The following is a 23,708-nucleotide window of genomic DNA, read 5'->3' as shown; positions in this document are numbered from 1 at the left end:
GACTCGTGCGTGATCTCCTACTGGATTGATACCTTGGTTCTCAAAAACCCCTAATAAAGTAGCGTAAGTATTTCCCTCAGTTTTTGAGAACCAAGGTATCAATCCAGTAGGAGATCACGCACGAGTCCCTCGTACCTGCACAAAACGATAGCTACTCGCAACCAACGCGATTAGGGGTTGTCAATCCCTTCACGGTCACTTACGAGGGTGAGATCTGATAGAGATGATAAATAATATTTTTGGTATTTTTGATATAGAGATGCAAAGTGAAAAGTAAAAGGCAAAGTAAAAACAAAGCAAGTATTAAAGTAATGGAGATTGATATGATGAGAATAGACCCGGGGGCCATAGGTTTCACTAGTGGCTTCTCTCAAGAGCATAAGTATTCTACGGTGGGTGAACAAATTACTGTTGAGCAATTGATAGAATTGAGCATAGTTATGAGTATATCTAGGTATTATCATGTATATAGGCATCACATCCGAGACAAGTAGATCGAAACGATTCTGCATCTACTACTATTACTCCACTCATCGACCGCTATCCAGCATGCATCTAGAGTATTAAGTTAAAAACAGAGTAACGCCTTAAGCAAGATGACATAATGTAGAGGGATAAATTCATGCAATATAATAAAAAAACCATCTTGTTATCCTCGATGGCAACAATACAATACGTGCCTTGCTGCCCCTTCTGTCACTGGGAAAGGACACCGCAAGATTGAACCCAAAGCTAAGCACTTCTCTCATTGCAAGAACTACCAATCTAGTTGGCCAAACCAAACGGATAATTCAAAGAGACTTGCAAAGATAACTCAATCATACATAAAAGAATTCAGAGAAGATTCAAATATTATTCATAGATAAGCTGGATCATAAACCCACAATTCATCGGTCTCAACAAACACACCGCAAAAAGAAGATTACATCGAATAGATCTCCACAAGAGAGGGGAAGAACATTGTATTGAGATCGTACCTTTGCTTGAATTATAGATACGTTGGAGACGTATCAGGCATAGTCAAGGTCGTACCTTTGCTTGAATCATTTTGCAAAGAGACGAGCTTTGTAGCGATCTATGGAACCATTTGATCGTCACTTGATGCGAAAAAACCCACTTGCAATCAATTAGGTTTGTACCTCGACGGAAGGGAACAAGATGCCAAGTACGATTTTTCTGAAGTGCACCGAACTCCTCACGCATGGAAAGTCTCCACTTCGGATCAGCAAGAGCCTGAGAAACAATGTGTGGTTCCCCTGTAACAGCATCAGAAGCAATTAAACCATATTTTGTTTTATAATTAACAGGTGCAAGGGTTCCTGTACGAAGGCGGGTACGAGGCACCATGGAAGGCTCAGGTGCAGATGTAGAAGATCCATCAGGGGTGGCAGGGACCGCGGCAGCAGATCCAGTCGATCCCGAGGAGGCAGGGGCGTCAGGGCTGCCGAGATCGTCTGTGGCATGCGCATGCGCCAAAGTCAAGGAAACCGCCATAGAGGATCCGAGCGAGCCAGCCTGATTCAACTCGGGACGCGTGTCGGGCCCACGTGGCGCGACCGTGGTGGAGCGCGGGGTCCGCCTGGTGAAGACCCGTGGGGTGAGCGCATAGCACACAGGCGATAAGACCCCGGTCGCTGATTGGCGCACCGAGCCCACGGGGTCCGATGCCACAGCACGTGACGGCGTGGCGGGGTCGGGTTGGTGCGGGAGTGCGAAGCGATCCGCCTGGCGCGGGGAGGATCCTTAGGCGGATAATGTCGGGTCTGACGCAGTTGGGAGCACGGATCCCGAAGGAGATTGCACCAGATTTCCTGTGTTCTCTGCTGCATCATCAATAGCACTGTTTTCAGCACAAAATTGACCTATTTCTGCACCATTGGAACTGCAATTGTTTCTGTATCAAACTCAGGCAAAGGATTAGGAGTATTAGCCAATACATGATCATCACAATTATCATTACCCACACGAAGACTAGATGGAAGGAGAAGGATTTCTTTCCTAAGAAGAGCACCGGCATTGGGATGAAGTTTGGCGAATGGAAACTGTGTTTCATCAAACATGACATCGCAAGAAATGTAGACACGACCGGTTGCAACATCAAGGCATTTAACACCCTTGTGTTGAGCACTATACCCAAGAAAGACGCACTCTTTGGAACGAAACATAAGCTTACGAGTATTATAGGGACGAAGGTTGGGCCAACAGGCGCAACCAAAGACACGAAGAGTAGAGTGTAATCTGGTGTGACATGCAAGAGGCGTTCAGTGGGAGTTTCATTGGAGATAACACGACTTGGCCACATGTTAATGAGATGCACGGCAGTGAGAAATGCTTCATCCCAAACCTTTAGTGGCATGGAAGCTGAAGCTAGGAGGGCGAGGCCTACTTCAACGATATGACAGTGCTTGCGCTCAGCAGAACCGTTTTGCTGATGAGCATGTGGGCATGAAATATGGTGAGAGATACCAATCTTTTGGAAATTTTCATACTCACCACCCCAGTCCGACTGCATGGCTATGATTTTACTGTCGAATTTACATTCCACAAGAGCTTGAAAGTTATGAAACACTTGGAACACGTCAGATCGTTTCTTAAGGAGATAGATGCAGGTGTACTTGCTATAGTCATCAACAAAGCTCACATAGTAAGTATGCCTACCAACAGAAGTGGGTGCTAGACCCCAAACATCAGAAAAAATAAGTTGCAAGGGCTTGGTTGACACACTAGTGGAAATAAGATATGGCAATTGATGACTTTTTGCCTTCTGGCATGAATCACAAATAGTTTCTGAGTTTCTCTCACCGACAACTGGGAGTTTATTTCTACTAAGAATTTGATGAACAGTAGAAAAATATGGATGACCTAAGCGATTGTGCCACCTTTCAGCAGAAAGCTTGATGGCACCATAGACTTGTTTATTGGACTGGCAATACTTGGGAAGCAATGCATAGAGCCCTTGCACACAAATGCCCCTATGGAGAACTCTCTTCATGACCTGATCCTTGATCAAAAAGAAGAACGGGTGAAATTCTAGAAAAACATTATTGTCAAGGACAATGCGATGAACAGATAACAAGGTTTTGGAAGCATTAGGGACATGCAAGATTTCATTGATCTCAAGGTTTTTATGTGGGGTTTTGATAACTGCTTGACCAATATGACTACCATACCTGCACCGTTTGCTGCGGTGTAGACTTGATCTTGGCCACGATATTGCTCGTGCATCGTCAGCTTCTCTAGTTCGCCAGTAATGTGATTGGTGGCACTTGTGTCCATGTACCAGTTGATATCGACACCATATGACGTATCGGCTGCAGCTGCAATTTTTCTCTTTTGGGCACCATCATCAGCATAACGCCAATTACAGTCCTTAGCTATATGATTTGTTTTCTTGCAAATTTGACATTTACCCTCGTAGCCCTCATAGCCTTGGAAGTTGCGCCCCCTGTTGTTGCTGTTGGGGGGACGCCGAGTGTTGTTGTTGCCGTTTGGGGGGGGGGCTGGTGATGGTAGCCGCCGCCACCACCATGATAGCCCCCGCCGCCGCCTTGGTTGTTGTTCTGGTGGTAGTTGCCACCCGTTATAGCCGCCGCCTCCATTGTCGTGGTTGGTGCCACCGCCGCCACGGGATCCACCACTGTTGCCCTTCTGGTTGCGGTAGTTGCCCTTGTTGCCTCGGCCGCAAGAAGCAATGTTTGCCGGCGACTTGAAGGCACCGCCGCCGTTGCCGTGGAACATCTCGACCCGCTGGTCGAAGTTCGCCACCATGGAGAAGAGGATGTTGACGGTGATTGGCTCGGTGCGGACGTCCAGCGCAGAGACGATCGGCTGATATTCCATGTTGAGGCCCGCAATGATGAAGGAGATGAGCTATGGCTCTCCGATGGGTTTGCCCGCCGCTGCGAGTTCATCAGAGAGCGAGCGCATGTGGCCGAAGTACGCTGAGGCGGATTGGGACCCCTTCTGTGCGTTGGTGAGAGCGGCTCGGATGTTGTTGGCGCGAGAGAGGGAGACAGCCAAGAACATGTTCCCTAGGGCGCTCCAGATCGCATGTGATTGCTCAAGCACGCAACTTGGACGAGAACCTCTTTGGACAGATTCCTGAGAAGATAGGCTATGATTTGTTGGTCCTGGATTAACCAGGGGGCATAGGCAGGGTTCACAGCAAGCAACCTGATCCTTGCCGTCGGTGGTCTTGGTGGTGATTGTTTTGGAAGGTTCTTCGATGGTTTGATCGAGGTAACCGTATAGGCCGGCGCCCATGATCTGTGATCTGGCTTGAGCGCGCCATAGGATATAGTTGGTGCGGGTAAGAGGTTCAGATGTGTTGTTGTTGAGGCCAGAGGAGATGACAGAGGTGGAAGACGACATGGTGGGTGAAGGTTAATGGCGCTAGATGTGATGGAAGGGACTAGCTCTGTATACCATGTAGAAACCTATGGTTAAGCGTCTCAATCTCCATACATGGAGACCCGTGGAGTATATATTGATCGTGGGAGGCGGTACAGGAGATGGCAGCGTCAAGGCTAACCATCGAGAGATATTACAGGAGGATTTAGGAGATAAGAGAGATAAAACACAAAAAGAATAAACCTCCTAACTACCATACCGTGAGCCTCAAGGCCTTATAGCGTGTTACAAAGCTACACGCTAAACTTGTACAAGATATGTGTTTAACAGGCGTCTCAATCATCGTCGGATTCGTCGCCTCCGCCACTGCCGGAGTTGGACATGGCGGACGGAGAGGAGGAGGGGATCGGATTGGGGAAAGAGAGGAGAAGAGGCGGAGAGCGGAGCGAAGTGAAGTGAGTTAGGATTTGCTTCGAGTAAGGTTTATGGAGACGGAGTGGACCGTGATGGGCTAGCATGGGGTCGAGTTGACGTGGTGGACACGCCTGGGTGCACCCAGGCCTCCCTATATCCATCCCAAATTTAGGCTGCATGAAATTGCTCTTAAATGTCAATTTCGTGACTATCGGCCAGACTAGGGGATTTAAGGAGTCCTATGTGTTATACTTCCTCCGTTCATAAATATAAGTCTTTCTTTCTTTCTTTTGCAAAAAATATGAGTTTTTTTATAGATTTCAATATGAATGTACTTATATTTAGGAACGGAGGGAGTATAAATCTAACCTCTCAAGGAAAATCTCAAAATCTAAAATTCAAATCAAAAGAAGGAAAACTCGAGAGCGTCTTGTCGTCTTCTCGCAACATGGCTACTCGTGGTTCCGGCGGCCGAGGCAGGTATCAGGACGGTAGCCGCCACCAACCAATGCGAGTATGCGACGGCTGCGGCGAAGCAACGAACGGCGTACGGCGGAATGGCGAACTGAGGACACTCGTCGCTTGAGGAATGAGACCCCACTGGAGGTTACCTGTCAGGCCACCATGGGGGCGCGAGCCGCGGCGCCTGGACCTTTGGATACTGGACAGCTGGCGACCAAAGCAAATCTGACGGTGCAAAACGAACCCGGGAGAGGGAAAGGAGTCGCCTTCCTGGGTTTGTTGCAAAGCCTCTGCAAAACCTGCAAAGCCTCTGCAAAGTGAAACGGCTTGGGCTTCTCCGCGAGGGAGGAGGAGGAAGAAAGGTCTCTACATTTTGTTCTTCACCTTTTCTTTCCGTTCTGATTCGGGTGCTCCAGAGATGATGCGCGTGTGAAGTTCTTTTGGTGATTGATCTGTTCCTCCGTGCTCGACCAACCATTCGGGTGGCTCCGCTGCGTATTTTCTTCTTGTCGTGCGCACCTTCTTGATTTTGGAGAGCTCTTTTCTTGGTGAGGTTCTTCCGCACTTTGATCGGTGGATTTCGTGTTCTTGCCTTCTGCGCGTGCTTGCCCCTGCAGTCCCGCTGTGTCTTTGCCTTTGCTGTTGATCTGCGTGCTTGGTTTTTTCCAAAGAAAAGGAGGAGGAGAGAGACCAACGAACACCAAGGCTCTGATGTTCTTCCTCCGTTTCTTTTTGTTTTTCACCCTCTCTTCCTGTTTTGATTCGGGTACTGGTTCCAGAGATGGTGCGCGTCTGAACTTCTTTGGGTGATCGTGCTATCCTGCCATTGGTGGCACCCTTGAATGCCCTTGTTGTTTGGATGGAGCAGAGCTGTTCGTGTGCAAGTTCTTGAATTTGCAGAGCTATTCGTGTGCAAGTTCTTGAATTTGCAGAGCTCGGTTCTTCCGCACTTGAATCTGTTTCGTGTTCTTGCGTTCTGAGCGTGTCGCGCTCGCCCCTCTTTTCTCGATCGATCGCTTGCGGTTTTGTTCAAGCAAATGTAGCTCGCGTTATTGCGTCATGGGCTCATGGTAATCTCTGTTATGTTCTTGTTTGGAAGATAGCACCCCTTTTAGTTTAGCCCGGATCATTCCCATGCTTGATTCACTTGATGATCTGCGTATTTTTTTTGGCAATTGATGGTGGTTTCGTTGGTAACCCAAAGCGCAGACAGAAATCGCAATTAACCAACTAAAATCGCAACTTTTATGAAAGATAAAAATCGCTTTTTTTTTCTTTCACGGAAAAAGCTAGGTAGCATATCAATCTCTACAAAAAAAAGAAGAGGAATTGCTAGTAGAGGGAACAGCTAGCACTTAACCCTTGTATCTTTGTCTCCATTAATATTCCTTGCATTGGTCGCATCGAGTCACAGCCTACTCCTGTTGATAATCATCCACTCCATCTTCATGTTCATCCACACAAAAAAAAAAAAAAAAACAGCAAGAGGAGCGCATGCAATCCAGGGAAGGCAGTGCGTTCAGTTCAGGACCTGAAACATACATACCTGACTAACTTCTGTCCTTCAAGTTTAGGACAAGGATACACACACGGTTGGCCAACATGCAGTAGAGGATCATTCTCTCTCAGTTTTCTGCTTCAGATACACTGCCTGAACTACTGCTGTGTTGGCCTACACACAGTAGAGGATCATTCTCTCTCAGTTTTCTACTTATGATACACTGCCTGAACTACTGACCATATTGGCCTACACGTCTTCAGGTCCTGAACCTATGATACACAGCAGTTGAGGATACATATCTTCATGTGTAGTGTATCACAGTGTAACAGCAGTAGAGTATACATACAACACTGTGTAACAGTTCAGTTTACTGTTTAATTTTGGCCAATAACAGCAGTAGAGGATACATATCTTCATGTGTATCACACACAGTTGGCATAATATAGTGTTCAGTTCAGGACACAGACACAGTTGACCAATATGGGTTCTGAATCACATCTGCTATGTTGGCCAACACGTTCTGGGTGGAATGCATTGCGATGCCAATGTTCTGAATCAAAGTTGCAAGGCCTTAACATGAGCATATATTAAGCCCTAAGGAGCGGTAGGTTCAGTAGTAGTATTACATGCAGTTAATTCCAGCAGCTAGCTAAGCTTACATCAGCCCAAAATTAACCACGGCTACTACAAACAAAAACAAAGCCTATGGCGCAATCTATTCCCATGCTTGGATATCCTCGGTGATTGACTTGATGATCTGAGTATTTCTTTGGAAATTCATGGTGGTTTCGTTGGTAACCCAAAGGGCATGGTGCTCCCTGTTGCTGTTTTGCTCCACGCGTCGAATGCTCTAGTTTGGTCCTAATATTTGTTTCTATTGCACTATTACTCTCTGAGTTATTTGTTATCTGAACTCTTCTTGATGCTAAATTGAAGTGTTTGCCCTTTATATTTGTAGCCTGTTTGCATCACTATGGAGTACCACATGGACCTTCGTACAGGCGTCGGCTTAGTAGGTTGATCAGATATCTTATGGCTTCATCTCGTTTTGTCTTTTATCACATTACTGTTTAAAAAGGAGCTAAATGGGAGTTGGAACGATTTTTTTGCAGGTGTCATTGTTGCCGGTTTGGGGTTCCTCATGCCACTGTGAGTATCTTTGTCTCATGCTACCCTAGATGCATATTCGCTTGACGCCGTCCTTTGATATAGATTTTTAGTTGCTATATGTGATTATAGGCTTCATCTAAAAGCCTCTCCTCCATTTGGTGCGATGATGGCGGAGGAGTGCTCTTTTTTGCTTTGTTCTTGCCTAGAATTTAGCTCATATGCATGATGGTTATCTGTCTAAGTATGGGATGCAGTGTGGTAATCCCTGCCATTGTTGCAGGCTTATAGTACACGTGCCATGTAAAGTCCGCCAATCATCTTTAATGCAACTCATTTTGTAAAGCATATGCAAGTGCTAAAATCTAATTAAAATGAATCATTGTTAGTTTTACATGTTTGTATGCGGTAATTAGCAGTTTCTTCTAGTAGTAAGTTTTCTCTTGTTTGAAGTTAGGGTATTTGGTACTCTTACATATCGGTCAAATTCAACCGAAATCGCGTATAGTGAGTGATTTGTTGTTTTCAGATTGTTTTCTCTCTGCAAATCTCAGTTGTTCGCTAAATTTTTTGTTGTTGTAATTTTTGACGCCACTCGGTTTCATACATATACTTTATACATTTGTTGCCTGGCAAATTAGCTTATATATTCATCGCACAGGGCTTTTACCATACCTGGAGTGTGGAGAGCTGGGAAGGACCGCAAGTGGGGATTTCCTTTCTTTCTAGCCACATACACATGTATGCTTAGGCTTTTTCTGATCATGGGCTTCGAGCCACGAGCAGACCAGTCACCGGTTCTTACTCAAGCAATGTTTTATCTGTGGTGCATTGGGCTTCTTACCCAGCTCATCTGTTTCGCCATCTTCCTGCGCTGCTACTCAAACGAGGAGCGAGCAGTGGCCTATTCTTACATGGCATCAGGCTTTTTCATCTATATTGCTCTCTTTGCGCTTTACGCCGCCGATCTATTGAGTCAGGAGTTTCTTGGGATTGTCTGCTCTATCTTCATTGGTCTGACGGCGTTATCACCACTCGCCGGTTTGGTAAGTAAAAATTGTGGTTCAAACTATGCCTCGTTGAGCCATCTGTGACTTATGTCTCCATTACAAATGCAGCCATATGTGATGGAGGAGGGGATGGAGAGGATGCCAGCCATGCGATTCTTAAGTTTTGCAATGGGAAACTAGATGGTGTGGATTTGGTTTGGTTGGCTCGGGGATGATCCTTTGGTGATGGTAGGATCATATTGCTTTGTTTTCCACTTGTGCATATGTACGGTAATGCGTACCAATGAGTGTCTGATCTCTGATGATTGGTTTTGCAGTGGCCTAATGTTGCCGGTTTTATCGTGTCAATCGCCTTGCTGATCCTACATGTGGTGATATCTGAGTGGGCGATGGAGTACATGGCGCTTCCGCACCACGACTGAATGTGATGGTAGGAAAGAACATGCAACCCATAATCGCGCAACGTTGTATTTACTCATTTACTAGCACCGGCAGTAGTTGATTCTATGTTTCTTGCTAGCTAGCCAACCAGTTAGGCATGATTATACTTGGAATATTGGTGAAAACAGATATATCAAGTTTTGGTTTGATAAATCGATTGAGTATCCATGTTCTTCATTTTTGTAGGGATCTGGAGGCCGACTGATGATGATCGTGCAGGTCTTGAATTCTCAAATCAATGGGAAAAACAATTAGGTCTCATGTTTGTTGCTGCAATGAATGTTTCTTCGGGGGGCAATCTGAACTTGTTCTGTCTTGCTAGTCTTGAGTTACTATTTTGCTATGTTCTGAGACTTCATTAGCCTAAAGCTATTTTGCATGGTCCAAAACAGAAGTTGTAGTAGTTTTGCTCAGATTTAGGATGGAAGCCTAGAGCTATTGCTATGTTCTGAGATTTGATAAGCCTGCATTAATGCTTGTCTGGACGTATGACGCACGGATAGTATGGTTTAGCCTTTCGCAAGTCTGATGTTTGGCAATTCCCTGTTGTTTCAAAAGTCTTCAGGGTGGCAAATGCTTACCAAATTCTGCTTGGTCAAGCCAACCCAATTCCTGCCATCTCCTGGCTTTGGAAAACTTGCACACAGCTCAAGCATAACATCTTCTTTTGGCTTCTCATTCATAATCGTTTCAACATGAGAACTCCTCCTGGGGAAGAACTTTTTCATTGAAGATTATACATGTGTGTTGTGTGATCAATATGTGGTTGAAAGAAGGGACCATTTGTTTTCTCAATGCGACTTTACAAAAGCTGCAGTCCCTCAAAGATGTTTTTTTTTAGAAAGGAGGATGGCCCCCGGCCTCTGCATCTGGAAGATGCATACGGCCACTTTATTAATTATTCTCGAGGACCTTACAAAGTATTACAAACAATATACCTGAATCCACCATCTTGGCAACATATGCCGCTACTCTTATCCATATGATGAAGGGATGCTAGCTGGGCCCCTACCCAAACTACTCACCTAAACCTAACATCAAAAGCCGGAAGCCCCAGCCGAGCCACATACCGGGTCTGGGGCACAATCCGGTCAGACACACTCTTGCGTCGTCGCCGCCATCTTCCACAGGTCCGTCTTCAGATGATATTGAGTCTTCTACCTTGTGAAGGCCACATCAGCCATCGACGTCACCATGACGCCAGACAGCTACCTCCTCCTGCGCGAGTCCATCTCCGCGCATCGGACGCCGAGCCTCCACGGCGCCATGCCGCCGATCTCCGCCGCCATCAATGAGTGAGATGAAGTACCGCTCCACCACGGCAAGTACAAGGTGAGGAAGAGCGAGGTCGCCATCGGAGACACGGCCGGAAGATAAGCACCGCAGCCACGGAGCTGCAACGCGGTAGATCAAACGGGCCGCCACCAGGAACCAGACAAACTCGCCATGCACACCCAGCATCCCCAGGCCCAAATCGGCGCCTTCAAGAAGGTGACGACGCTGTGGCGCCGCCGCCGCTTAGCCACCGGGGCTAGGGTTTTCACCCGGGCGTAGGGGAAGGGGGGAGGCAGGGGAGGTATAGCCTCGGCGCCGCCACCAAGGAGGGAATGGCGTCCGGGACGCCATCGACGCCGTGACCGCCACCGGCGGCCAAAGGTTTCCCCCGGCCAAGCACCTTGCTGCCACCTCCGAACCAGCCACAACATGAGCCAGGCCGGCCGGAGGTCATGCATCACGAGCGGACCAGATCGCCTCCGATCTGACGAGGGGAGCCCGGGGCCTCCCCGTGCCATGACCAGCGCCCACCGGGACCTCGCTGCCCGCGCAGCCGAGGGGATCCGGCCTACCTCACCGACGAGCACTCCCTGCCGTCTGAGTAGTGTCGTCCACGCCAGCGAGGCCGCCGCCTCAGATCCCACCAGCGCGCGCCACCCGACGCGCCGGCCGCCGAGTTCCGCCGCCGCGCCCGAGGAAGGAACCCCCCACGGCCCCTACTCCAGGCGAAGGCAGGCGAGATCCCGCCGCCGCCGGCACCGCGCGGGCTTTGCCCGGCGGCGCCCACCGGCGGCGGCGGGAGGAGAGGAAGGAGGTGGGGTTGGGTCGGCGGCGGCTAGGGTTGGGCGCCCGGGTCGCCCGCGGGGGGGCGACACGGGGCTGGTCCTTTTGCTATGGATATAATTATCTCATCTCATGGGTGATATGGAGCACAAGGAGGGGGGGTCACTCCTAGTCTTCATGCGTGCACAACACTTTCAGATTGGGTTTTGGCTTTTAGATAGTTCACAGTTCAGAGGCTCTCCCTTTGTTCATTAGCTTCTTCCTCTTTCTTACATTCTTTTTTATTCTTTCTTGTACATAACTCATTATTCTGGAAATTTATAAAAATCACTGTGGGATGAAATTCCTGCAGTTTGGGGTAAAAAACATGGAGATCTTCAATATTCACAAACAGAAGTCCATCTGCACACCGTGCTTTTCGAAACAAAAACAAAAAAACTGTACACATGGTGCTCACCGGCATGTTGATTTGAGTTCCAGTAGCCTTAACGGTTCTTGTGCCGCATATGTCTCGAAGCTCAGGTTTCAGGTAACATGTGTGAGCGCTCATCTCTTTCTACCAAATATGTCTCAAAGCGGAGCTTTCAAGTCTCTTGTCTCTGGTGGTGCTGAGACCAGGGCAGTTCTCCTAAGCCTTCGAGATGAAAATCATGAGATGGACAAGGCGCATTGGACAGAATGCAGCCCGGAGACAAGATGCATCCCCCAACGTTTCAGCACTTTCTAAGAATTTCAATTTCTATGTATTTCTGCACAGACTGTTCATCTATGTATTATTTTTAAGTAAATTCCACAAACAATTTTGTCCTGTGCAAGTCTCTTTTTTAGGGCAGCTAAAAGTTACCCCCTCGGTTCCGTAATTCTTGTCATGGTTTTAGTTTTAAACTAAAACCATGACAAGAATTATGGAAAGGAGGGAGTAATTACTACGGGCATCCTCCTTTCTTAGAAAAAGAAGCATATAACTTTTCTAAACCCAACTTATAACATAATATACATATATTCAGCTGCAAAAACAAAAATCCAACCAGAAATGCCAACCAAGCTTTCATCCTCCAAGCAATTCCATGAGAATCGGCTTAAATAGTCTTTAGCACCAATAGAGCAGCACAAATTCATCATTGTCGGAAAGCATACAACTAATGGGTAAACAAACATAACAGAGTTACATATACTACACTCCAGTGTCAACCAATGAGATTGCTGAAGGAGAAAGGCTCCTGTATGGTTCACAGGAACAAATAGCAACGGCTCTACTAGACTAGTACATTTCTCGCTATCACTGAAGTCTTTCAATCTTATTAGATCCCAGACAAGGGCATAAGACACCCTAGTCGCACATCACAATCATCTGATTATGATGGAATGTTCACTTCCCGGATCAGGCGTCGATGAAGTGGATGTCAAAGGTGCTTGGGTGGATCTGCCACACGTTCAAGGATGCATACTCCTCCAGGCACTCCTTCAGCTGAGCCTCACTGTATCCCTGTTTTCACAAACATTCAAGCAGGAGAGAATTTCTGTTAGCAATCATGGCCCAGCAAAATGGTGGTACCAGTTAATGTAGGCGTAGGTAGAGATTGTACCTTTCTGGAGATCAGGTTAAGAGCATGACCATATTTCACATCCATGCTGCTGGTCCTTGCTGCTTCATCTCTCAGGATGGAGTATATGTCAGAGATCGCATCCAGGCCAGACCGCTGGCGGTCATCAGAGTAGAGCGAGTACTTTGACATCTGCATCAGGCGCAGTGCTTCATCAACATCGCTCTGGGCAACAGTTTCTGAAAATCGAAGTCTTGCCAAGGCCTGAAATAAACCAAGATCATGTTAAAAAAAATACAGATTTTCATAACCTGGTGATCACAGTACAGAAAAGCAGGGTATTAAGTTCACTTACAATCGAAATGCGGACTATGCTCAGAAGTGTCCTAATGGTTGTGTAAGAATGAGGTGCATTTGACTTGGCTTCCTCTTGGCGAATGCTTGAATAGGCAGTTGCAATGTATTCCTCAAGATCTCGAGGAACAGAAGGAGTGACTCTTCTTGCAGCAGATATGTATGCCCTGCAGTCAGGCCAAGACTATTCTTAAACCATGAACAGCAAGAAGGCAAAGAGAGTAAAACACTACATAAGCTTTTATTTCAGCTTGCTAGATATTATTTAATTACCCTTAGTATATATACTAAACTGATTTCAAGATTCAACAAGGTAAAAACTTAATGTAACATGCTTGAAGACTGTACTTGCCTAAGAACAGATGGTTCAAGTGCTGTGAACCCAAGTGCTGGCGATTCAAGATTTTGGTGTACATGAACAACATGTCTTGCCATTTCAAGATCATTTTCCATGTCCGCACGATCCAGGATCAACCAAAGGAGGTCGAAACGTGAGAGAAGTGCTGGAGGAAGATTTATGTTCTCAGCTGGAGTCCTCCTCATATCATACCTTCCCCTGAATAGTTGAAAACAATTGCCTCCGTTACAATCACCATATTTTCCAAGCCATTTTCTAGAAGTAAATGTTCAGATCAACTCTTACCATGCTGGATTTGCAGCAGCAAGAACTGCAGTCCTTGCATTAAGAGAGGTGGTGATGCCAGCCTTGGCAATGCTAACTGTTTGCTGCTCCATCACCTCATGAATTGCTGTCCTGTCAGACTCTTCCATCTTGTCAAACTCATCTATTGCACAGATACCCATATCCGCCAGTACCTGAAACCCAAAAGTGCAATATGAGAATTATGATTATTTGAGATGCTGTTATGCATCAAATGAAGTGTTTTCTGCATGAATGCAATTCCCTAAGATTGGAGTGGAATGTTTTTACCAACAAAGCAGAAATCTTATCTGCTGTCAATGAAACTGTTATTCAACAGGTTTTTAAACAGCTCAAATCAGAAACTAAAACAGACAGACTTGATTACAACCGAACCAACGCTAAGAGAATACAGTGCAAATGTCATCACCATAAGATCTAAATCTTACCAGTGCCCCTCCCTCAAGGACAAACTCATTTGTAACTGGATCTTTCTGGACAGCAGCAGTAAGACCAACACCACTGCTCCCACGCCCTGTGGTATACACTCCTCTTGGAGCAACATTGATAATATGCTTTAGAAGTTGACTCTTTGCAACACCAGGATCTCCCATCAGGCATATGTGCAGATCTCCTCTGATCTGCAAGTACACAGTTAATTTTGAGTGGTCAGAAAAGAAAAAATATATCATTCGGTGCAAGACATTCAAACTACCAATAGGAGGCATACCTTCATGCCATCTCCAAGCTTCCGATGAGGTGCACCAACGAGTAGCAACAACAACGCCTTTTTCACGTCTTCATGCCCAAATATTTCAGGTGCCAATGATTTTGATAGCTTACTGTAGATATCACCATCCTCAGCCAATCGGTCAATTTGTTCCTGCTCATCACCCTTAAGTTCATACCTGCAATAGTTTATAGCAATTTCTAACATCAAATGGTGCCACAGGCAAGGTAAATAGGGTTAGGATCCATGGAAATAAGATCATAGGCTTTACTCTTCATATTTCTTCTTGAAATGGGTAATAGACATTGCTTCCAAATAGGTATCAGCAACCAATCCTGCCCGCATGGCCCGGAATCCAAAGTAAGGCATGGGGAGGAAAACACCAGACATCTCAACCACGTCTCCAGGTGCCACCTGATAATGGCAACGTTTAGTACTTATTAATGATCATAGGATTTCAACAAATAGCATTTGGGAAGATTACTGAGTTCTTCATTCATGAGCTTTTAATATCATTTCTGAGCTTAGAAGTTACTGGAAACTGAATAACAGAAATCCAACTTTGTATGGAATCAACACATGGATGTAATGGAACATATAAAAATGCATTGATGTAAGCAAAAAGCAGATATCGTGATTTACATGGCCTTAAGCAAAAGAGAGTTACTCAAAGCAAAAAAAATAGTGGCCATTTGATTTACTTTTCTTGTCAGCTCTCCTCTGAGATGAGCAGTTAGAGAACGTGGGATGTGGCCCTTTGGTACATGCTCTGCAAGTTCTTGGAGCTTCACCTGCAAGAAAAGGTTACAGTTTTGCAGTTAAGAGGGAGTATGAATATGATTTCATTTTGCCAAGTTTTTCACCATTAAATAGAGTTAGGTTTGTCCACTGGACTGTGGAGAAGCAATATTACCTCCTGAAACTTAAGGAATTTTGATGCTCGCAGTTGAAGGATCAAATTCCCCTTTGCTTTGTTCAGCTTGCATCGTTGGGATGGGCACTCAAAGAGAGGCATAAAGACTCTAGCAGTCACTTCCTGCCACATTCATAGCAACAAATAGAACTTCAGCACTAGTTGTACAGCTCAGTACTCACAAATATTGCATTTCACTATATGTACTGAGATAAATAATATGCAAAATTCTCCTGGGTGGCGCAATCTAAACTAATATAGGGAGGTCTGTTACAAGGGTTTGACAAATAGGCATATCAGAAACAAGAACCTAAATCAAGATGTAGTACCTGGTATATCTCAAAACCGCACTCTTCACATGTATAAACCGCCACCTGCATCAAGGGCTTCACATCCGAGCAGCGAGTGACAATTCCAGATATTTTCACAAGCTGCCCAATGTGGGATGCCTTCACTTGCCTAAGGGTGAGTGGTGTCACCTTCGAGAAGGCCTTGATGTATACCTCACTAGAATGTGAAAAACATTTCATGTTAGACAAAATATAGCAGAAACAAACAACTGGATATACCAGAAGAACATTGTACAGTTGTTCGAATGGATCATTTGTACTGAATTAGGTATCTGCAAGCATCTATGAGATCACAAAACAAGTCTTTGCAAGGATGCAAGATGGCAAATGTTTAGAAAAAATTTAAATATCTTGTCATATGACAAAATCCATGAAAGCGGATATTGTTTCTGAACAATTTTGCATTAATCACACCAGTCAGTTGGTGGAGCACATTCTACCAAAGCCAGATAATACTAAGACCTAAAGATCTCCCTTCACGTTTCAGTTGTGAAGTAGTTTCAGTTCTGCGATATCAGCAAATAATTAAATAGCCAGCTACTGAACTACAGTACATATCATGCCAATCATAGCCACCAGACAAATTGCTTAAGAAGAATGAATGGAAACCTAGATGCGCAAGAAACTTCTAGGGGCAGTACACAGATACTCACAAGAACCGCTTGATTTCCGGCGGCATCCTCTGTAGAGGGTCTGTGCCGTCAGCGCCTCCATCAGCCCCTTCATCCACGCGCTGCGTCATCAAGATGTCCCTGTCCTCGTCGACAGCGAAGGCCTCCGTGGGCTCCGGCATGAGCTCGTCCACGGCCTCGGCGAATATGCCGATGTAGCGCTTGGTGTTCTCGGTGACCCTCTGCAGGAACTCCTCGTCCACATCCTTGTACTGCGCATGCAAAGCAACCGATATCAGATACTGAACCCGCAACCATACCTCTGGAAAGAATTAGATCTCGTGGAGGAGGGGAATTCGTACGTGGAACAGGTCGTCCAGCTCGATCTGGACGGCGCGGATCTTCCGGTTCGCGATGTCTTGCTGGAATTGGAGAGAATGGAAGTCAAATACTTGGATTAACAACAAATCGGCGTGAAATTACTAATAAATATCGGATCTTAAAGGCCCTGAAACACGAGGTAAGAGGTGATTACCAGGATGTTCTGGTACTTGGGCTCGCCGTGCGGGCCGGCGAAGTTGGTGAGGAAGTCCTTGGCGAGCGCTGCAGGGGAGAGAAACGAACACCAATAAGCAACACGGCCGTCTGAACTCATTCTAGAAGCTTCCGAGAACGGGAGGGAAGAGCTCGCGAGAGACGGTTCCAGAGGCTTCCGGTCCAGAGGGACGAGCGGAGGTGAGAGAACGTACCTCTTTCCGCGGCGTAGTCGACGGTCTTCGTCCCGGCGGCCATGGCGGCGGCGGCGGGTCGAGGAGGAAAGACGCGGGCCAGAGAAGGGAGGGAAATGAGAGGGTTTGGCGAGGAATGGCGGGAAGAGGGGAATAAGAGGAGGGTTTTGGCGGGAAGGACGGGGGGCGGCGTGGCGGGAAGGCTAAAGTGGCTCTTGGTGGGCCCAGATTAAGTGGGCCGGTTGACTGAGCTTGGGTCGAACAGCCCATTACGCTAATCGGCTATACCTGGGCGCGACTATGCCAATGGTGCGGCCCAGCGCGCGCCACCTTAAGCGCCGTTAAGTGCTCGTTTTTTCTTTCGTTTTTTCAAAAAAACGTTTTTGCATTCTTTTTTCACATTTGTTTATAATTGGAAATATTCAAACTATATATTACGAAAATCACCTTACATAAAAAAATACAAAATGGTAAACATGCATTTGGGAAATATTCAGCACGTACAGGAAAATGTTTCAAAGAAAAAGTAAATATCAAAACATAAATATGAAAAAATGTTAATCATGTATAAAAAACGACCCTGATGTGTACAAAAAATGTAGAAGGTGTACAAAAGATGTAGTTGGATATATGACTGCAGCGTCTCCCCGATGTTTCTGGGCGCGACTATGCAAATGGTCTGGCCCAGTGCACCGGGCCTTAAGCGCTGATTTTTCGACATTTTGTTTTGGATTTTTGCTTTTTTCACATTTATATATTTGAAAATATTCAAACTATATATATTAGAAAATCACTTGACGTAAAAACATGAAAATTAATCATGCACTTAAAAAATATTAAAGGTGTATAGAACAAAAATCGAAGAAAAAGTATATATCAAAACATAAATATGAAAAAATGTTAATCAGGTATTTTAAAATGTTAAATATGTATTAAAAAACCTGATGTGTAAAAAAATGTAGAAGATGTGTATATAAGATATTATACATCAATAGAATACTTAAGTAAAATATTAATCATATATTTAAAATGTTAATTGTGTTTATAAAAAATGTTCTTGATGCATAGGAAAATATATAATATGCATGAAAGAAAATAAGCAACAAAAAATATTTGAAAAATGTTAATCCTGTATATAAACGAGATTTTCACCTCATACAGAGCTTCGGTCAATTCTTTTGAAGGGATCATTTTCCTAGCTCAAGAGTCTCCGCCCTTTTTTCCACTCCGTCCCAAAGACTAATTCAGACTATTAATGTGTATTAAAAAATATACCTGATATATACAAAAAAAATGTAAATTTGTGTTGAAAAAGGCCTGAAGAAAATGGAGAAAGAAACAAAAGAAAAAATGGAAAAATAAAACTTAAGGAAAAAACCAATGCGCGAAGCAACGTAAACAAAAAGATAGGGCAAACCATTTAAGAAACAAAAAACGAAGTATAACAAAGGAAAAATAAAACTAGAGAAAACAGGTACAGAAATTAAAACAGATGGAAAAATAAAACAAAAGAAAAACCGAAACAAGCACAGCGACCAGAATCAGTGAACTTTTTGCAGAATCAGTGATTTTTTTTCAAATCCGTGAACTACCCAGTGAACTACTTTTGAATTCGTGATTTTTTTCATTCAAATTGGATGAACTTTTTTCATAACCTCGTGAACTATTTTCAAATTCGAGATTTTTTTAATTCAGAATCGATGAAAGTTTTTTCAAGTCAATTAACTTGTCCTGAAGAAAGGGTTAAGTAGAGTTGTTTCCTCACTATATGCAAGAAAGTCAAGCGTGGTCTAGTGGCTAGCACTTCGTGCTGTTGACATTGGCATAGGAGTTCGATTCCCACTTCACCTGATTTATTCTGTAATTTTTTCATCGCGTTGGATTTTTCAGCAGATTTCTGGCCGGCCCGCTACGCCTCGCAGGCAGCTCGCTAGGCCGCGCCTGCGAGCGCCAGCAGCGCTAACGGGCGCTTAAAGCGCTGAGTAGGAGCTCCCCTTTGCGTCAAACTTTCGAGGAAACGCACAGCGATGACAATAATGAGCGAGGCAACTGGGTCGGCCCATTTGTAAGTAGCAAGTGTACAACCCAGGATCCAGTTTTGGGAACCTTCTAGAATCTTGTTTGCTATCTTCTATATTTAAATAGCTAGTCCCTATTAACATATTTTTTTCAACATGCAAGCATGCCACCTCATCATCAACATGCATAGGAAAGGCTCGCCTCAACATGCAACTATGCATATTAAAAATCCACTTCAACATGCAAACATGCATGCATGTAAAATTTCATTCTATTTTGGTATTAAATTTATTTATTATATAATTTTAAAAACTATTATTTCAAATATTCATGTTCCATATAACCAAAATCTCACTAAAATACTGCAAAGTATTCCCGCAACAACATGCGGGGCATCATCTAGTTTTACATGTGTTAGTAGACTATAGGTTCCGGCCTGGTTTAGCCTTTTTCTGTTTGTTGTTTTCCGGTTTTTCTCTTCTTTTTTCTCAAAATTTTGAATAATAATTGGCAATTTAAAATTTTGACATGTTTTTTTAAATCAAGCAAATTTTTGAAATTTCAAAGAAACACCTTCTAAAAAATTATAATTTCAAAACTTGTAAGAATTTGCCAGAAAAATGCTCTGATTTAAAAACAGAATTTAAATCTTTTATCATGTATTCAAAATGTTCTCAAATGATGTTAGTACTTTTTAATATATTTTTCCATACTTTGTCAAGAAAACTGAATGAAGATAAAGAAACCGATGCAGTACGAAAACTGCTAACCCAGAAACCAGAAATTGTATATGCTGGGTACGTGACCGTCCCAGTCGGGGCCGCCATGTGTGTCTGGCCACCTATTTGACGAATAGGGGCTCCCCGCCTCCCCGGCGCTTAAGGCGCCTCAAAGCGTCCCTAGCGCTCGCGCACGATAGGTTGGTCACGTTCAATTTGATTGCTCGCCTTCATTTTTTTCAGTCGGCTTTTAATATCACAGTTCTAATGTCTCACAAAAAAGACCGGCTCCGTTTTTTGTGTTAAATAGAAAAAGGTCTGCGGAGTTGTAAAAAGTTCACGAGTTAAAAATGTGTGTGAGTTTGAAAATATGTTCGTAAATTTTGGAACAAAAATGTTCACGGGTTTGGAAAGCATTCATAAATTCAACCAATGTCATGAAATGTTCATGAACTCAAAATGTATTCACGAAATTCAAACATACTCACAAATTCAATCAATGTCATGGATTGAAAAAGGATGTGAGTTTTAGAAGTTCAAGAATTTTGAAATTTTAGGAAATTTGAAAATGCTAATTTCATAAAAAAATAAAAATAAACAAAGCCGAGTGAAAAGAATGAAAAACTAAAAAGAAAAATGAATAAATGAATAAAAAGGTAGAAAAAGAAGAGACCCTACGGTCATCCCATGAATACTACACCAAAACCACAAGCGCCAAATTGGACCAATGTCTACAACTATTGAAACCGAGTTTAACTCTCTCCTCTTTGAGCAACCTATGTATCCGAATGAGATATGACTACCACCTCAAGCGAAAAATCCTTTGCATACTTATATACCAAGGAGACACCCATGGATAAGTAATGGAGCATGGCCAAGCTAGGACGGGAGCGAAGCAAGAAGCGGAGGAGAAAAAGGCAGCTCCTTCACTTGGTCGGGCATCCGGACACCAACCCGTATGATTCAGGCAACGACCGGACCCCAGTGCGGATGTCCGGGAAGGCAACAAAAGGTTGATAGCAAACCTGGGCCATCCGGATTCCAATCCGGATAATCCAGCCATTGCCCGGACGTCCGGATAACAACGCTGACGATCATGCCCTTCCCGCGTGCAGTTCGGCCCGAGCGGCCATGTATCCCTCTCTCTCGCCCCTAAGCCGACTCAGACTATAAATAGACACCCCCTCCTCACTCCTAAGGTAAGCAAATCATTTTAGACTAAACTCAGAGAGCTTTGCTCATCTACCCATCTACATTAGAGATCAAGGCCTCCTTTGCAGAAGAATCCCTAGGGATATCCAAGACCTTCCTTCCTCTTGTGGATTGGAGAAGACTGTCTACCCTAAGACCTCATATCCAGCGGGCACATGCCTTGTTGCATTAACGTCAACGCTCATCGCTTCTTTTCTCCGAGTCCAAATTGCCGCAACGCATTCGGTCGCGAACGCAGGGCGTGGAACAGATTCATGCCCGCTCTCTGTTCATCCGTATGTCTCGGTGGGGCGAGCCTGTGTACGAAAATGTAGACATAGAGATGATGGAGATTGTCGGTGTCAAAACCGGCGGATCTCGGGTAGGGGGTCCGGATCTGTGCGTCTTAGGCTGATGGTAACAGGAAGCAAGGGACACAATGTTTACCCAGGTTCGGGCCCTCTCGATGGAGGTAAAAACCTACTTCCTGCTTGATTAATATTGAAGATATGAGTAGTACAAGAGTAGATCTACCACGAGATCGTAGAGGCTAAACCCTAAGAGCTAGCCTATGATGGTATGATTGTAATTGTGATCGGCCTTCTAAGGACCATTCTCTCCGGTTTATATAGACACCGGAGAGGGCTAGGGTTTACATGGAGTCGGTTACAAGGAAGGAAATATGATATCCGGATCGCCAAGCTTGTCTTCCACGCAAAGGTGAGTCCCATCCGGACACGGGCCGAAGTCTTGAGTCTTGTATCTTCACGCTTCGATAGTCCGGACGATGTATATAGTCCGGCTGTCCGGATACCCCCTAATCCAGGACTCCCTCGGTAGCCCCTGAACCAGGCTTCAATGACGATGAGTCCGGCGTGCAGTCTTGTCTTCGGCATTGCAAGGCGGGTTCCTTCGCCAAATACTCCAAGGTTATTTATCGAACACGTAGATCGTGTCCGGATCTGCAAGATGGTAAATTCGTTCTGCTGGCAAACTTTGTACGTCGTGCTCCTGCATCGTGGCCTGGTTCAACACGAACCGGCATTTCCTGCTCCACCTCGACTCACGTCGCGAGGCGGTTTTATTGGCACATCCTGCCAAAGCAGAGATCGTGTTCCTCTTATTGCGGGATCTCTCATCAATATGGGCGTGTGTGACCCCACGGCGACCGTCGCTATGACTCTGTGTATTTTAGATAAGTCTCAAGCGGCCACATTGAGGACTCTTGATATTCATCCTCTTTATAAGGGGGCCGAGGCCTACACCTCTTTTCCACCTCTCCTGCTCCTTCTCGCGCCTCAAGCTCCAGCATTCAAAACCTAAGCCTCAACACCCCAGATCCTCCAGTATGTCCGGATCCGACGCAAAAGGCCGATGGGTGGCCTCCTCAATCCAGGAGGAGGATATTACTAAGCTTAGGGAGGTCAGGTACCTGACCGCCGATATCCAGCATAGGCTTCCTACCCCAGGGCAAGTTATCCCCACGCCGGAGCCCAATGAGAGCGTCATGTTTGTTCCTCACTTCCTCCGAGGCCTAGGCCTCACCCTCGACCCCTTTGTGAGGGGGCTCATGTTCTACTACGGCTTGGATTTCCATGATCTGGCTCCAGATGCCATCCTCCACATCTTGTCGTTTATTATCGTGTGCGAGGCTTTTCTCCACGTTAACCCACACTTCGGCTTATGGCTCAAGACCTTCACTGTGAAGCCGAAGATGACCGAGGGGCGACATGCGGAGTGCGGAGGCGCCGTAATAAGCAAGAACGTCGATGCCCCATGACCAGAGGGCTCTTTTCCGGAAGTATCCGATGTGTGGCAACGGAGGTGGTTTTATGTCACAGCTCCCAGAGGCACAAAGTGGGTAGCCGCCCCCGAGTTGCGCTCGGGCCCTCCATCACAGTTAGCGTCTTGGACTGACGTAGGATGGAATTATGGGCCCGCTGGCGACGTACCAGAACTGCAGAATCGTATCCGAGGGCTCATAGAGAGAGACATAAATCTCGTCAGCATAATGCAAGTGATGCTAATCCGGCGGACGCTGCCGTGCGAGCGTCGGCCTCTCCTGATGTGGGAGTTTAATCTGGAGGGTCCGCGGACTATTAAGCACTTCTTCGGTCTGAAGCTCGAAGGAATGTGCAAATTATTCTTCGGACCACAAGTAAAGTGTCCGGACACCACCGAGGATGCGGGCCTAAGCTGCAATCGCCTAGATACCCAAGTAAGTAACCTTAAAGCCGGACACTTCATTCATATTTATCATAATTGTAATTCTAAAAATCCCTCCGTGGCCAGGAATGGCTCAACAAGGCGGAGTGAATCAGGTGTCCGGCGCCACTTCCTGAAGGCTCGCCTGGTCCAACCATTGCAAAGATGCTTGGTCGGGCACTCAACAAAATCCCCTCAAGGAAAGGCGAAGGAGAGGGCAGCGAAACCGCACTACACACCCAGATCGGAGGAATCGCTACCTCTACTATGGAGGATAGCCGGGAAGGGGAGGCTAAAGCTTCCTCCCCACGCGGGAAGAAGAGGGCGGCCCCCGAAGACTTGGAGGCGGAGACGCCCAAGC

At 45.5% G+C, this 23,708-nt stretch overlaps 1 protein-coding gene across 1 annotated transcript; it reads right to left on the bottom strand.

Moving 5' to 3' along the window:
* Positions 1-12,377: 12,377 nt before the first annotated feature.
* LOC123110760 (DNA replication licensing factor MCM7) lies at positions 12,378-17,375 on the bottom strand. Its single transcript, XM_044531368.1, has 15 exons — positions 17,235-17,375; positions 17,021-17,088; positions 16,848-16,907; positions 16,528-16,757; positions 15,854-16,031; positions 15,525-15,647; positions 15,313-15,402; positions 14,883-15,025; positions 14,612-14,789; positions 14,331-14,522; positions 13,885-14,057; positions 13,594-13,797; positions 13,243-13,408; positions 12,930-13,151; positions 12,378-12,829 (listed from the first exon to the last, which is right to left on the bottom strand). Exons 1-15 carry the CDS (start codon positions 17,275-17,277, stop codon positions 12,725-12,727), a joined length of 2,175 nt encoding a protein of 724 aa, XP_044387303.1. The 5' UTR covers positions 17,278-17,375; the 3' UTR covers positions 12,378-12,724.
* Between the last annotated feature and the right edge of the window lie 6,333 nt (positions 17,376-23,708).

This window comes from Triticum aestivum, chromosome 5B (assembly GCF_018294505.1).
Source record: "Triticum aestivum cultivar Chinese Spring chromosome 5B, IWGSC CS RefSeq v2.1, whole genome shotgun sequence".
Lineage (NCBI taxonomy): Eukaryota > Viridiplantae > Streptophyta > Magnoliopsida > Poales > Poaceae > Triticum > Triticum aestivum.
The sequence above is the reverse complement of the archived record's forward strand: the minus strand, read 5'-3'. Positions and strand labels throughout refer to the sequence as shown.

Bases quoted from the DNA above. Each gene is read 5' to 3' on its own strand.
- LOC123110760 (XM_044531368.1), bottom strand. From the start codon at position 17,277: ATGGCCGCCGGGACGAAGACCGTCGACTACGCCGCGGAAAGAG. The intron at 16,032-16,527 runs GTGAGTATCTGT...TTCACATTCTAG, and splicing joins CCGGAAATCAAGCGGTTCTT to TGAGGTATACATCAAGGCCT. The intron at 12,830-12,929 runs GTACAATCTCTA...TTGTGAAAACAG, and splicing joins TTAACCTGATCTCCAGAAAG to GGATACAGTGAGGCTCAGCT.